This window comes from Sinocyclocheilus rhinocerous, unplaced genomic scaffold (assembly GCF_001515625.1).
Source record: "Sinocyclocheilus rhinocerous isolate Xijiao unplaced genomic scaffold, SAMN03320098_v1.1 scaffold6109, whole genome shotgun sequence".
Lineage (NCBI taxonomy): Eukaryota > Metazoa > Chordata > Actinopteri > Cypriniformes > Cyprinidae > Sinocyclocheilus > Sinocyclocheilus rhinocerous.
Window position 1 is genome coordinate 116,636 of NW_015652272.1, and position 17,316 is coordinate 133,951.

The 17,316-nt window shown below is 36.6% G+C and overlaps 1 protein-coding gene across 1 annotated transcript in view; it reads right to left on the bottom strand.

Moving 5' to 3' along the window:
• Positions 1-17,316, bottom strand: part of scn5lab (sodium channel, voltage gated, type V-like, alpha b) — a 132,606-nt gene that overhangs the window by 65,371 nt on the left and 49,919 nt on the right. The window contains 3 exon segments of the mRNA XM_016520084.1: positions 3,957-4,130; positions 7,351-7,589; positions 13,181-13,289. Of these exon segments, the coding sequence (XP_016375570.1) occupies positions 3,957-4,130; positions 7,351-7,589; positions 13,181-13,289 (522 nt within the window).

The window sequence follows — 17,316 nt, forward strand, 5'->3', positions numbered from 1 at the left end:
TCTGCATGAAAATTTCCCCAAAAATTCTCAAAAAAAAAAAAATCTCATTCTCATTACTATCAGTGTTGAAAATGATCTTGTCCAGATGCCTTTAAAATCAGTATAATTATAAATTATTATTTAATTATAATTTATTTAAATAAAAACTACAATGTATACTATTAAAATATAAAATAAAATAAAAGAATTTGCTTAAAGAATTTGCATGAATTTGTATTATTTTGGCATTATCTACATTAAAATTTCACCCAAAATTCCCATTAAAAATCTTATGCTTATTACTGTTATATAGTATTGAAAATTATCTAGTCAGGATGCATTAAAATCAGCATGAATTCAAAGCACTCCAAATTATAATTATAAATTATTGTTTATATTATTATTATTATTAAATTATAATTTATTACAATAAAAACTACTATGTATACAATGTAAAAAAATATATATTTTTCTAAAGTTGTACATATTATTGGAGTTCTTTTTACAAGAAATACAATTTCAGTCTTTCTACTTTAAAATTTCACAAATTAAATTAAATTAAATTAAATTCATAGTCATAAGATGCTAAAACAAATGAGGGAAGTAAAGCAAATAATGCTGGACACGAGGGACAGAGACACAGATGGAGTAATTTCAATCGATAGCCTAATGTGATAATCTAATAAGCATAAAACACACAGCACACACAAATACTGCATAAACAGTCCATTTCTATTTTTGATCTATTTTTTATCAATACTTTTTAGAATTAAATGAATTAAGGATATAATCTGCATTTCTCTCGTCCACCTGCTTGCATGGATTATTTTCACTAAGCGTGTAACAATGCATTCTGGGACTGTTGTCTCTGCAAAAAAGACAGAACACCTTAAAATACTGATGTTTGATGCCTTAAAATACCACCTAGGTAGGTAGCTCACTATATTTGGATCTCAGATTCAAAAATCCATGTGCATCTTGAGTTCAGCACACAAAACAGAGCTCAGCGTAATCAAATCAACCACCGCAGTGTTTGCCATTCAAATGCATTGAACTGAACATATTACCCAACATACTATGCATCACGCCCTCCAGCCCTTGTAAATTCTTCCACAATCTCTAAGTGACTAGTCAGAATGATCTAAAAATATCAATGGAGTAACAAAGGTACAACTATTTGACCTTTAACTGCCGAATGCAAATGAAATCATGCAGGAAAGATCAGGTCGCAATATTCGAGCGACGCCACACATCCGCAGCCTTTCTGAAATGCTCGTCAGTGCAGCAGAGATGATTCTTTCCGATCGGCAGAAGCACAATCATCAGTTCGACAGCGAGGACGGAAAAGCCCTCGTACCGTCAGACACGTGGCGTCTCCATTCCCCCGGCCTCACATTTGCATGTGTTAATCGCTCGGTGTGCATTCGCTTCCATCTGCACCAAACCCTCGCTTATGTAATATCAATATCTCATAAACAGGCCCAGATGCAATCTGCACACTTATTTTACAGTAGTGCTCACCGTCTAGATGGAGAAATCTCACAGGATTTGCGTTTGCAACTGAGCTCAGGGTTGATACTCACATTTTCTGTGGGAAACTCTGGATTTAAACAGAAAAATTACACTACTGTTCAAAAGTTGTTGTTTTTTTAAATACTGTTATTCAGCAAGGATGCATTAAATTGATCAAAAATGACAGCAGATACATTTAGAATGTTACAAAATACTTCTATTTTGTAACATTATATCAGTGCAGCAAATCAGCATATTAGAATGATTTCTGAAGGATCATGTGACACTGAAGACTAGAGTAATGATGCTGAAAATACAGCTTTGATCACAGGAATAAATTACATTTCACAATATATTCACATAGAAAACAGTTATTTTAAATTCTAAAACTATATCAAATTTTTACTGTATTTTTAGTCCAATAAATGCAGCCTAAAATAACCGACCCCAAACTTTTGAATGCTGGAAACCTGTTCGGAGACAATCATTATTTTTGCAATTCTATTCGGTGCCACACATTTCAGCTTAAAATGCATCTGTGATGGAAACACAAACACTGCAGGCTCAATCTCACATTTGGGGCTTCACAAGACCTAGCGAGTTATTGAGATCAATTACCCATGAGCCACTGAGCCGAACAATTCACCCCAGATGCTCCAGGGGAAATTAGTGCACATGAAGACTTTGATTAAAAACCATCCACTAAATAATAAATGTATCACAGGTCTTTCAAATTAAAGCATGCATGGTGTAATGACCCATTAATTATGTTGGTATGCATCCAAATCAAAATAAATAATTGTAATTACTTTATCAATTTGTGTTTTTCGCTGTTTAATCAGCGCAGACTAGTTTCAAACAGAGTAAATGGTCTGAGTTAATCAGAGATGGTGTAAATATAACCCTTAGCAATAATAACGCAGGTTTTAGCAGCAGTGCTTTATGAAACATGTCTGACATGAGCGTTGAGAGACATTTCAAACAACTGCCAATATAAACACGCAATTACAAACCCGCCAGCATGCTTTCCTTAACGCTCACGCTCTGCTCGTCTCAAACTAACAAAACATCTGTTCATAGGTCAAAAATGACCTGGACCATGAAGATTACATTTTTTATATGTAAACTTACATCATTTCATTCTGATAACATTTTTTAATTATATACAAAAATTTAATATTTTAATTATATCAATTATATAATTTTAGAATAAAATTATTAATGTATAATTTAAAGTATTGAAATTTTAAATAAATAATCAAGTTTTTAAAGAAGCACTGAAAATTTAAATAAATAAATAAAAATAACTAAATCTGTCATTTTCTGTGGCACTTTGGATGTAAAACAGAAAAAAACATCTGGGTCATGTCTGCATTTTCTTCCGTCACTGGCCAAATTGTAAAATCATGAAATAATATCTTCAGAATCATTCATACATGTTAAAATTGGCTGAGAATTGAATAAATTGAAAAAAAAAAAGAAAAAGAAATCACATCTTCCTAGCTAACAAGAAACGTTCTCTCAAAGTTATGAGCAAATGTTCTTCTAGTAACGTCTGTTCAAAGTTATCTAATCTTTAATAATGTTCTCAAAACGTTACTTACACATTGTTTATGGAACTTTTTTTTTTTTCAGGTCGATGTTCATGTAACATTTTTTAAATGTAACTACTTGTTTCAGAACGTTCAGAGAACATTCAAATGTAGCATTCCCATAATGTTTGCGAAATGATCAAATGAAATGTTCCATTAACGTTCGTATAATAATTATTAAAATAATAATTATAAAACACTTAAAAATTGATGTTTTGATTGTTCAGAAAACAGAAATAATGTGTTCATAACTTAAAGGAACACTCCACTATTTTTGAAACTAGGCTCATTTTCCGACTCCCCTAGAGTTAAACAGTTGAGTTTTACCATTTTCGAATCCATTCAGCCGATCTCCGGGTCTGGCGGTAGCACTTTTAGCTTAGCTTAGCATAGATCATTGAATCTGATTAGACCGTTAGCATCTCGCTCAAAAATGACCAAAGAGTTTCTATATTTTTCCTATTTAAAACTTGACTCTTCTGTAGACTCACAATGTAACTACAGAAGAGTCAAGTTTTAAATAGGAAAAATATAGAAACTCTTTGGTCATTTTTGAGATGGTAAAACTCAACTGTTTAACTCTAGGGGAGTTGGAAAATGAGCCTATTTTCAAAAATAGTGGCGTGTTCCTTTAATGGGAAAGTTAGCAAAACATACTTAAACATATCTATATTTCTTAGCTGGGTTAGTGGCCGTTTTTCTGCTGATTAAGGAAAACAGACTATTTTTGAAATCAGCATCCCAAAACAAACAATTATTGGCTTTCATTCAACAAATACTGTATGATGCGGGGTCTTGTAAGAATGACACACAAATACAAATGCGAGAAGAAAACAAGCTGTGAGCTGTGAGAGTATTTTTTGCATGTTTTACCAGTCTGAAGGAGCGCAGGACAGACAGACCCTCCACGTTGGACAAACCCAGCTCCATGAGACTCAGACTCACGATCAGACTGTCAAAGATGTTCCAGCCCTGCTGAAAGTAATAATACGGATCCAGAGCGATGATCTTCAGGACCATCTCCGCTGTGAAGATGCCTGTGAACACCTGAGAAAAACAGCAGCAGGCTGGTGAACGTCTTCAAACTGTACACTGTAAAAAATTACCGTGAATTTAACGGTAAAAGACTGAGGTTTTTTACCGTAAATGTTACAGATTTTTTTTTACAGTGTAGATTTACATTCATGCATTTGACAGACGCTTTTATCCAAAGCCACTTTCACTAAATGTAGATTTTAATGCAATCTTCGGGAATCAGATGCAACTGAACTGTTTGAGTTACAAGAATGCTTATATTTATGTACATTATGTAAATAAACATATACATATTGTGTAACGAGTGTATAAATAATTGTATAAATGTAAAAAAATATATTCTTATGTGAATGTATACATATAAATAAATGAATGCATAAATATAAATAAATATATACATGTGAATGTATAAATAAATGTATAATAAATGTCAATATATAAATAATGACTGTATTCACATTTATTTTTTACCGACAAAAACATGGTAAATGTTTATTATGCAATTCTTGATCTGCTGAAATTAACAATACATACATTTAAGTAATATTACATAAAAATGAATGAATTTAATAGTCAGTCAGGCTTCATTTTCATTCATTGTCATGCAAAATATAATTTTTTATTTATTCATATATTTATTCTACGCGGTTATTATTGTTAACTAAAACTATCATAAATAATTTAAAATAAAATAAATAAAAAAATATAAAAGAAAACTTCTAAACGCCTAAATAAAATTTCTAAAATTCTAAAACTAAATTAAAAATATATTAAAGCTAAATAAAAATATATATTAAAAAACACAAATGCTACTAAAAATGAGAAAAGCACATAACAAAATTGAATCTTAAATTTAGCAAACAATATAGATTTTTATCCTGCTCATTTTAATCGCTAACTAAAACTATAAAATGGATCTGACCTGTTTATGTAACATTGATTTATTTATTTTTTTTTACTTAATTTTTATGTACTTCAGAGTACTATACAATTATTGGCAGTTGAAAGCATAATTTAATTAAGCAAAATGTTTAAACAAACAAACACAGAAGGGGCGGGGCATGTGTAGAACTTTATGAATGACAAGCGGTTTGCTCTTTGTTGCCATGGCTACAAGGTGTGTGTATCTACGGCAGCTGTTTGCTCTGTTTCTTGTATCTGGGAGCCGAGCGTTTGGATGTGACTGTGATACGTGACACAGCAGCAGGAAACATCTGAGGCAAACACGTCCTGTGAAGAAGATCAGCTCTGCTTCTGCCTCACATCCTCTAATTACCTCTTTAATCTAACCAATAAACTGAGATCTGGAGGAACATCTACGGCCTCTTTGAGGGCAAAGCTCATGAAAACACGCTCAGGTCACATTTCAGCCCACAAAAAAAATTTAAATAAATAAATGAATAAATAAATACATAAAATAAAAAAAATTAAATTAAATTAAATTAAATTAACTATAAATATTTCAAAATATTTAAATCAAGATATTTATATATTTTTTCTTTTAGAATAAAATATGAGCAGGACATGTTCTTGACTTAGAGTCTTAGTGACATTCACTCAGTGAAGAAACAAGGAAGAAAAATGTTAATAATGAAAATAATAATTGTAATAATAAGTATAAGCAAAATATAATTTATATTATATATTTAAATACTTATTTTTATCTTTATATTTTGCTTTTGCTTTTATTTATTTATTTATTTATTTTTTTTGCTTTAGATTTTAGGATAACATATGAGCTTGACAGCCTTCGAGACATTCACACTTTAACAAGGCTGGACAAACATTTCCAAAAAAGTTGCAATAAGGACACCTTTTAAAAGAGGCTGCAAACTATATACAAAATACAATATATATCATGTCAAAACATTTATTTTTTAGACTCTAGGATAAAATATGAGCCGGACATGTTCAGCACAGCACACAAAGCACTGAGCGGTGGCTGTCTGTAACTAACACACTGAGCGTCTCTGCTCTTCACTTTAATCTACAGATGACAGAGTCGATAACGCCGTCAGTCATGCACAAACTAACAGACGTGACCGTCTTCGTCTCTGAGATCTCAACACTCGTCCAGCTCCGTGCTTCGGTCATGTGAAGAGACCCGTATTGATCTGAGCGTCCTCATATGACTCCCGTCTACAGTATCTATATCTTCAAACAACATTCGGTATCATGCTACCATCACTATTTCTGCAGTATACAGGTTTTATTCATTGCACACTCACTACATTTGCTAAAATGAGACGAATGCAACCAGATTACACTGCGCTGCCTGCTGTTTCCCACAATGCAATGTGCTAAACCTGATTTTCCATGACCTGTATAACAAATAAAGGTATATATATATATATATAGTTTTGTATTTAATATAAATATATATTATTTGATTATAATGAATTAATCACAAAATGTTTAAATATATAACTTGTATGCATACACTACCATTTGGGGTCAATGATTAAATTAATTTTTATTTTTTTTTATAAATTAATACTTTTATTCAGCAAGGACGCATTAAATTGATCCAAAGTGCCAGTACAGAAATTTATAATGCTACAAAAGATTTCTATTTCAAATAAATGCTGTTCTTTTGAACATTCTATTCATCAAAGAATCCTGAAAAATAAAATGTATCACAGTTTCCACAAAAATATTGTGCAGCACGACTGTTTTCAACATTGATAATAATCAGAAATGTTTCTCGAGCAGCAAATCAGCATATTAGAATGATTTCTGAAGATCATGTGACACTGAAGACTGCAGTAATGATGCTGGAAATACAGCTTTGATCACAGAAATAAATTACATTTTACTATATATTCACATAGAAAATACTTATTTTAAATTATAATAATATTTCACATTTTATATTGTATTTTTGGTCAAATAAATGCAGGAGCAGAAGAGGCTTCTTTCAAAAACATTAAAAAAAACAAAAAACTTTTGAATGGTAGTGTACAATTATATAAAGGTATACATAAAATATTTTTTAAATAATATAATATAATATAATATAAAAAATGATATTTATTATAATATTTTAATTTTAATATATTTACAATATTAACATTGCCAAATATTTCTTTATACGCTATATTTCAATATATCAATAAATGTTACAAAATATAACAAATAATTACAGTTAAAGTCAGTATATGCCAACACACTTATATTAATGCATCTTTAGTGACAGGAAGAAGTTCAGTAAATACTCAAAAGTGGTGCTCACCAGGTTCCCCACAGACAGCATGCGGTTGAACTCGTCCGTCATGGGATAGTGCTCCAGAGCCATGAAGAGCGTGTTGAGAACGATGCAGATAGTGATGGTCAGATCCAGGAACGGATCATTCACCATGAACTTCACCCACTCCTTCATCTTCAGCCAGCTGGGGTCACACGTCCACACCAGGTACTTGTGTGCAAACACGTACCAGCACGGGTGACACTTCTGCTGCGCCTCCTCCAGCTCTGTCAGCATAAAAACAACCAGGGGAGAAGAAATGACCCATGCGTTCTTCATTAGGTTCGTTTTCTTCACAAGAACCACATTTGGTCGTATAGGGTTCTTGAACTGACCATATCTGTTCCTTGATGCTTCATTATAAGACCTTCAGATCACTCTGTTGAGTTCTATTGTTGTTTATTGGTTCTTCAAAACACCAATCTAACTTGAAAGTTCAAAAAAACTTCAATCATTTTGTACACAGTCTGTAAACCCCGCCCTCCAAAGACATGTCAGCCAATCCGAAGCCAGCAAGCCTGAAAGGGCATAATGATTGACAGCCGTCTAGTGTTTCTGATTGGTTCTCCATGTAGTTTGTTCCTGTTTGAAGACTGCAATGGAGTCACAGAACTCATTTCACAGATATCTGCCAGTTAAGAGGGATTTTATGCATAATATTAAAGCACCACAGTGTAAATTTATTGTAATGTAAGGATGGACTGTTTACCTGTCTGGATGAATAAATTAAATCAAAACATTTACATAAACCATTAGAGGCCTCATGATATAGAGTGTCTGAATGCACATAAAACGTGTTTTTGCCAGTGCTATACAAATGCTTCCATGCATGTGCATTTAATAATAACTACTTTAGATAAAAGCGTAATTTACAGCTGAGCATTGAAATTCTTGGCTTGTAGCAAACACCACATGAATAGGTCACGATGAAAGGTTAGCATGATGTTTTTCTACCCAACTGAGGTTGAATTGCACTTGACAAGTGAGGATGCGTGTTTAGGAGGAACCTGTAAGTGTTCTAATGAGAAATGAGACAGAGACAGACATCTTGTGTCTCTAGATTTGGCTCTGCGGCAGTAATGTGCTACTAACTCCTGCGATGAGCCGCTGCGGTGGTGTGATGGACCACAGCGGGTGCAGTCGACCTGTCAGCCTTTATTTCATCCTCCACAAGAGAAACTGACCAACAAACAGACCTTCAGTTAACACCACGTTCACCTTAATACAGCAGGAACTAAACTGCAGATGACGTGTAACGTTGTTTCTGAGTGTTAATGATGAACTATGAGAATTATTTTTTTAGTTAATTAAACTATAAAATAAAAAAGTAAATAATTATTTGAATTATTATTTAAAAAATAAAAATATATTAATTTGATTGATTGATTTATTTATTGCTTGCATGCTTTACTTGGAAAAAGAACTTCAGTCGCTATAATGTTGCACACTTGCATTCTATATAGTTGATTATATTTTACTGTAAATTTATTGTATGGCATTTTTCACAATATGTATCATTGCAAGCAAAAAGCAAACAAACAAACAAGGTTTTTGTGGTTGCTATGCTGTGTGGGTGGTTGCTATGGCATTACTAGTGTTCTAAATTATTTTTAGCACATTTCTATGCGGTTGCTAGGCTGTCTGTATTGTTTCTAGGGGGTTGCTAGGGTGTCGGGCTGTTTCTAGGGGGTTGTTGGGGTATCTGCCTTGTTTCTAGAGGATTGTTATGGTGTCTGCATTGTTTTTAGGGGGTTTCTAGGGTGTCTGTATTGTTTCCAGGGGGTTACTATGGTATCTGTATTGTTTCTAGGGAGTTGCTAGAGTGTCTGTATTATTTCTAGGGGGTTTCTGGGGTGTCTGGATTGTTTCTAGGGGGTTGTTAGGGTGTCTGCGTTGTTTCCAGTGGATTGTTATGGTGTCTGGGTTGTTTCTAGGGAGTTGCTAGAGTATCTGTATTATAGGGTGTATGGATTGTTTCTAGGGGGTTGCTAGGGTATCTGTGTTGTTTCCAGTGGATTGTTATGGTGTCTGGATTGTTTCTAGGGAGTTGCTAGGGCGTCTATGTTGTTTCTAGAAGATTGTTATGCTGTCTGTATTGTTTCTAGGGGGTTGCTAGGGTGTCGGGCTGTTTCTAGGGGGTTGTTGGGGTATCTGCCTTGTTTCTAGAGGATTGTTATGGTGTCTGCATTGTTTTTAGGGGGTTTCTAGGGTGTCTGTATTGTTTCCAGGGGGTTACTATGGTATCTGTATTGTTTCTAGGGAGTTGCTAGAGTGTCTGTATTATTTCTAGGGGGTTTCTGGGGTGTCTGGATTGTTTCTAGGGGGTTGTTAGGGTGTCTGCGTTGTTTCCAGTGGATTGTTATGGTGTCTGGGTTGTTTCTAGGGAGTTGCTAGAGTATCTGTATTATAGGGTGTATGGATTGTTTCTAGGGGGTTGCTAGGCTGTCTGGGCTGTTTCTAGGGAGTTGCTAGGGCGTCTATGTTGTTTCTAGAAGATTGTTATGGTGTCTGTATTGTTTCTAGGGGGTTGCTAGGCTGTCTGGGCTGTTTCTAGGGAGTTGCTAGGGCGTCTATGTTGTTTCTAGAAGATTGTTATGGTGTCTGTATTGTTTCTAGGGGGTTGCTAGGCTGTCTGGGCTGTTTCTAGGGAGTTGCTAGGGCGTCTATGTTGTTTCTAGAAGATTGTTATGGTGTCTGTATTGTTTCTAGGGGGTTGCTAGGCTGTCTGGGCTGTTTCTAGGGAGTTGCTAGGGCGTCTATGTTGTTTCTAGAAGATTGTTATGGTGTCTGTATTGTTTCTAGGGGGTTGCTAGGCTGTCTGGGCTGTTTCTAGGGAGTTGCTAGGGCGTCTATGTTGTTTCTAGAAGATTGTTATGGTGTCTGTATTGTTTCTAGGGGGTTGCTAGGCTGTCTGGGCTGTTTCTAGGGAGTTGCTAGGGTATCTGTATTGTTTATAGGGAGTTGCTAGAGTATCTGTATTATTTCTAGGGGGTTGCTAGGGTGTATGGATTGTTTCTAGGGGGTTGCTAGGGTATCTGTGTTGTTTCCAGTGGATTGTAATGGTGTCTGGATTGTTTCTAGGGGGTTGCTAGGGTGTCTGCGTTGTTTCTAGGGGGTTTCTAGGGTGTGCTGGGTGGTTGTGAGGACACTGTGTTGCTTTGCGGTTGCTAAGGTGTTCTGGATGCTCTCAAGAGTTGTTTTGTGGTTGCTAGGGCACTCTGGGGTTGGGTATTTGGGTATTTCTTGCTTGGGTATTTGGGCAGTTTCTAGATGGTTGCTAGGTTAGTTGTTAGTTGCAAATACAAAGACTTCACACTGTTTGCTCACTTACATTATTTAGGTTAAAACTGTACAGTAGTACTGTTATTTCATCTTTATTCAGCTATAAAATCATAGATTTGATTTGTTTATTTGTGTAAAATAATGTACTCCTGTCATAGCAAATGGGAATTTCCCTGCAGGAATGATTAAAACTGTGCACAGTACAAAATTCAGGCCCTGGATAGTAAAACCACAGTGGAAACTATGATTACCATGGTAATTTTTTTTGTAAAGAGTACGTCTGAGAATTTTTGCAATACGGCTGTTCCAGTGTCAGCATATTTATATACAAGTAAATCAGTAAGTGGTAGCTGGCAATCTATCATACACGTATGTGAGCATCATCTGACATAACGTGCTCATTACAGTAAATTTGGCCTGCTGCTGTCCTGCCGTGTCAGCTTTCACATGCGTGAAAATGAGGATTGGCATTTTCTTATGCTAGCAGATCTAAACTCAGACCCTGTGAGCTCAGGCCTTCTTCTGTTAGCAACTTTTGTGCTGACCAATCAAGATTCCAGAAAAGACTCAAAAATATGGGCCATTTTTATTCACAGGTGACATTTCATGTCCTCTAGTGAGGAGAGCACACTAACTGTATGACAGAAAACTGTCTTCGACTGACTTCTGATGAAGAATCCTGATGTTTGTACTCATAAAAAGATGCCAATGATCTCATGTTTCTCCATGTTACTTCGCTATAAGTACTATAACTATATTAGCAAAGATAATTACATTAGTGTCCACGCCAGTGGGCAATAACATTTTGCAACGCCTGTTGCTTTAAATGCTTACACTCTGATTGGCTGTCAACATTTGTATTATTCATTAGCTGGAAAAATCGTTCTAAAAGTGGTTGAACGTACAGTATCAGTGTACTGGATCCGTGCAATGTCTTAAAGTGACAGCACATTTTTAATGTTAATCAAACAACAAAAGACAAGGAAATCACTCACTGCTCTTGACTGAATAGCTTTTGTAACTTTAATAAGGATTCATCTTTAATTTATACAGTCAAATATGCAATGTTATTTTACATTAGATTACTTTATTTAATTTCTGTACCTAAAAACTAATGTAAAAAAAACCCCTGAAAAGCACTATTTATTTTCTTTATCTTTGCTCTACTGTATTTATTTGTGCTGTTTCTTGTAGTTGGATTAGTTGTTATTTTCTTTATTTTTATTTGACAGTATAGTCCTTTTTCTCCTAAAATAGCACATACTGAACCATACCGAAACGGTGACTCTAAAACGGTGATACAAACCGTGAGTAATTTGAACCATTACACCCCTAATCGGCAGATGATAACATTCTGTTTATTATAAGCGCACACTGCCGTTTTGTCTTCTGTCACTTTAAATACTCAATTTCGGTAAACTCAGGTGGATTCTGATTGGCTGGAAAAATCGCTCTGAAAGTGATTCCAACGATATCGTTCCTCTGCGTTGTTATCGTTATAGTTGAGTGAACGTTACAATTCTCGTAGCATTAGAGTGATTATTAAAACGTCATAGTTGTCGTGCTTGGTGGCCTTTAAAGATAACTGTAAATATAATTAGCATTCACTTTGGCTTACGACAACATTCTGTTTAGTATAAGTGTGCACTGTTGTTTTGTCGTTAAATTTAGGTGGATTCTAATTGGCTGTCAATGTTTTCATCACTCATCAGCTGGAAAAAAAGAAAGTTCTGAAGGTGATTCCAACTATATCGATCCACTGTGTTGTTACCGTACGAATGGGTCTTATACGATAACTATAAAGATAATTAACATCCACATCAGTGTACCATATTTTTCTGTTTATTATGATCGTGCATTTCTGTTTTGTCATCTGACACATTAAATACTCAAGCTTGTTAAAGTTGGATGGATTCTGATTGGCTGTCATTGTTTTTATCATTCACCAGTTGGAAAAAAATCACTCTGAAAGTGATTCCAACGATATCGTTCCTTTGCGTTGTTATTGTTTTAAATGATTTTTAAAGCTTCATAGTTACTTATAGTTATCGTCCATGGTCTGAATGAGCCGCAAACAGTGAAAATGAATTCATCACTTGATTTATTTATACACACACGTCTACAGGCGGTCTACTCTTTCGTTTCCTAAAACGCTTTGTCGCGATGGGCATAACGGATTTGAAACTGCGAGGACATTCTGTTACGCTATTATTTAGTCGCTAAAACGCTCAGGGAAGAGTCTGGCTTCTTGTGCCACCCAGGTGATGTCAAGCCTGGCTGTGTCATGATGAAGCAGCAGTGGGGAGGGTTACACCTTTCCTCTGAATAACAACAGCGAGCGGCGTCTCGGGGGACGATATTAACCGCGAGCAGATGGAGACACTTCTCCTGTCCTTGCACGCATCTGAAAAGATTTCATGTGGATTTTACATGCATATGGAGTTGTTTCAGGGTTAATATCTCGTCGCTGGCTCGTGTGTGATTGTGGTTTGTAGGTTTTTGTTGTGTTGTGTTTCTGTCAGGCGCCGTGTCTTACCTTCCATGGCGTCAGTGATGTAGCTGGTGGCGCTCAGGGTCCGGTCTCGGCCCTCCTGGGGCAGCTGGGGCAGGAGCATACTGCTCAGCTCATTGCTGGAGTTGTGTCCCTGAAAAACCAACAACAGCAGTCACCGAAATGGCTTCATAAGGAAATAAACAAGAGCATGTTTATAGCACTAACTGCTCTCTCTTTTACTTCAATTCACTGTGTGGTGTTTTTCATATAATATGTATCATACCAAAGCTTTAGAATGCAAAAAAAAAATATTATGGTTGGTTTATGGTTGCTAGGGAGACCGAGTGGTTGCTAGGGTGTTGCTATGTAGTTTCTAAGTGTTCTAAATGATTTTAAACACTTTACTTTGCCTGCATCCCAATGTCCATACTATCCAAATAGTATGTGAGATTAGAATAAGTGTGTCCCAAAGCATAGTATGCTGAAAAGAGTATGCCAGAAGTCCCCGGATGGTCTACTGTCTCAGGAAGATTTTTGAAGTGTGGATCCATGCACACTCTAATGGCTAATATTACCCACAATCCATTGCGCTTTGGCGAAGGATTCGTTTCAGAACTACAAACACGAAAACCTACAAACATGGTGGATGTGTACGACCGACGGTTAAATACAGAGGTTGAGCTAAATGGGTTTGAGTTACTAATAATCAACATTTAGGCTAACCTGGTAAAAAAAATAAATTATTTAATCTTATCTGTGTTATATTTCATCTGCAACAACAATGTGAACTTTTATAAACAACCATTTGGCCATTAAATTTTAAATGCATCATTATGCAAAAATTCTGAGCGGAGATCTCCGCATAAAGACCCACAGCTGGCAGATCAATGAGCTACTTCTTTTCTCTCCGATATGGTAGGAAGTTAAATTAAATTAAATGTGGAGGATGTTAACTGTGACGAGATGATTGACAGGTCAGTTTACAGTGACAGGGTGCGTGTAACTATGAGACAGAGCAAAGACGCAGTTGTATGACGGATAGTTTGTCCCAAAGCTTGCCTACTCTTCTACTACACACTCAAAAGTGTGTAGCTTTTCTTCACCAAAAGAGTGCATACTTTAAGGGCGTAGTATAAGTAGGCACATTGGGGCACAGCATATGTGTTTGCTAGGGTGTTTAGGTGGTTTCTAAGGTGTTTCTATGTGGTTGTTACAACATTGTTGGTGATTGCAGGGGCATTTCTAGTGTAGCTGTGCAGTTGCTACCTGTTCTGAATGATTTTTTAACACATTGCTATACACTACAGTGTTTGCTGGTTGCTAGGGTGTTGCCTTTGTGGTTTCTGTAGGGTTGTGTGAGTGACACATTGCCATGTGGTTGCTAGGGTCTCTGGATGGTTCCTACGGTATTGCTATGTGGTAGCTACAATGTTGTGGGTGATTACAAGGCCATTGCTGTGCAGTTGTTAAATGTTCTGAATGATTTTAAGCACATTGTTATGCAGTTGCTAGGGTGTTTAGATGGTTTCTAAGGTGTTGCTATGTGGTTGCTATAGCATTGTTGGTGATTGCAAGGTCATTTGTAGTGCTGCTGTGTAGTTGCTACCTGTCCTGAATGATTTTTAAGCACATTGCTATGTGTCAGGGTGTTTGGGTGGTTGCTAAGGTGTTGCTATGTGGTTGCTAGGGTATTTGGGTGATTGCTAGGGTGTTGCTATGTGGTTGCTATAGCATTGTTGGTGACTGCAAGGTCATTTGTAGTGCTGCTGTGCAGTTGCTACCTGTCCTGAATGATTTTTATTACAACATTGTTGGTGATTGCAAGGGCATTTCTAGTGTAGCTGTGCAGTTGCTACCTGTTCTGAATGATTTTTTTAACACATTGCTATACACTACAGTGTTTGCTGGTTGCTAGGGTGTTGCCTTTGTGGTTTCTGTAGGGTTGTGTGAGTGACACATTGCCATGTGGTTGCTAGGGTCTCTGGATGGTTCCTACGGTATTGCTATGTGGTAGCTACAATGTTGTGGGTGATTACAAGGCCATTGCTGTGCAGTTGTTAAATGTTCTGAATGATTTTAAGCACATTGTTATGCAGTTGCTAGGGTGTTTAGATGGTTTCTAAGGTGTTGCTATGTGGTTGCTATAGCATTGTTGGTGATTGCAAGGTCATTTGTAGTGCTGCTGTGTAGTTGCTACCTGTCCTGAATGATTTTTAAGCACATTGCTATGTGTCAGGGTGTTTGGGTGGTTGCTAAGGTGTTGCTATGTGGTTGCTAGGGTATTTGGGTGATTGCTAGGGTGTTGCTATGTGGTTGCTATAGCATTGTTGGTGACTGCAAGGTCATTTGTAGTGCTGCTGTGCAGTTGCTACCTGTCCTGAATGATTTTTAAGCACATTGCTATGTGTTAGGGTGTTTGGGTGGTTGTTAAGGTGTTGCTATGTGGTTGCTAGGGTATTTGGGTGATTGCAAGGTCATTTGTAGTGCTGTTGTGCAGTTGCTACCTGTCCTGTATGATTTTTAAGCACATTGCTATGTGTTAGGGTGTTTGGGTGGTTGCTAAGGTCTTGCTATGTGGTTGCTAGGGTATTTGGGTGATTGCTAGGGTGTTGCTGTGTGGTTTCTACAGGGCTGTGTAAGTGATTGCAAGGTCATTTGTAGTGCTGTTGTGCAGTTGCTACATGTCCTGAATGATTTTTAAGCACATTGCTATGTGTAAGGGTGTTTGGGTGGTTGCTAGGGTGCTGCTATGTGATATCCACAGTGTTCTCTGTGATTGTAAAGGCATTGCTGTGCAGTTCCTAAGTGTTCTGAATGACTTTAAGCACATTTATGTGGCTGCTAGGGTGACTGGGTGGTTGCCAGGGCATTACTATGTGGTTGCTAGAGTGACCTGGGTGGTTGCTAGGGTGTTACTATGCAGTAGTTACAGTGTAGCGGACATTTGCAAGGGCATTGCAAGTGTTGCTGTGCAGTTGTTAAGTGCTCTGAACAATGTTGAACACATTGCTATGTGGTTGCTAGGGTGACTGGGTGGTTGCTAGGTGGTTGCCAGGGCGTTGCTATGTGGTTGTTAAGGAGTTCTGAATAGCTCCACCCTCAATTCTCTCTGATGTTCTTGTCTCTAGATAAGGCTCAGCAAACACAATACTTTATATGGTATTATTGACTGTGCAAACACACACACACACCTTAATCTACAACACTCCTAATGGCATTTAAATATAAATTCTGTTTATTGCAAAACAAAAGCCTAATAAAAGCAGCGATTAACCCTCAGCAGCAGATGTCTTCAGTGATAATGGGTGTTTTGGGAAATGCGTTAATTTTTGTCAAACGCTTTTATCCATTTGTTTTCTAAACGTCAGCTGTTTTAATTTTTTTTTTATCTGAGGTCTTTGAGTCGATACGATGTCTGTCTGTAACAATGACACATCTGATTATATAATGTGTTTTTGATCGCAGGTAATCAAAGGAATGACGCAGGAGCACTTCATCACGGCCCACCAGAACGCCCACTCCTGCTGTTCAGACGAGTGGGAAACACCGCCGCGTGTGTGTGTGTGTATCAGCTCAGAGAAGGCAAGAGCATAATGCATGTTATCAGTGTGACTGGCAGCTATAGAAGGACTGACTACTATATGAACATACTGTAACACAGAGCGCAGCAGTCTGTTCAGAGACAGGAGCTCTTATGTTTCGTCCTTGAAGAAGATGAGGAGGTTTCTGTGAGACGTTCAGCTACTGTAGATTCATCACACAACACGTAACCTTGAGTTGATGTCTGTTTTAAACTAACAATGTTCATAGGTGAATCTGGCAAAAATGGTCAAATTTGACCAAATTCTCAATACTGTAAAAATGCTTTACATGTCTAAAAAACATAAATAAAAAAATGGCAAATGTCACAATACCAAAAATATGCATGCTTCTAACAAAAGGCTTCAGTTTCATTATGTATTTATTTTTTTCTTAAAATTTTGGGGTGAAATATGTAGATTTTTTTATGACCAGCTGAATAATTTAATGTTTTATCATCTGATAACCATTTTTTTAATTATTATATCGCAGGAGCACTTCATCACGGCCCACCAGAACGCCCACTCCTGCTGTTCAGACGAGTGGGAAACACCGCCGCGTGTGTGTGTGTGTGTGTGTGTGTGTGTGTGTGTGTGTGT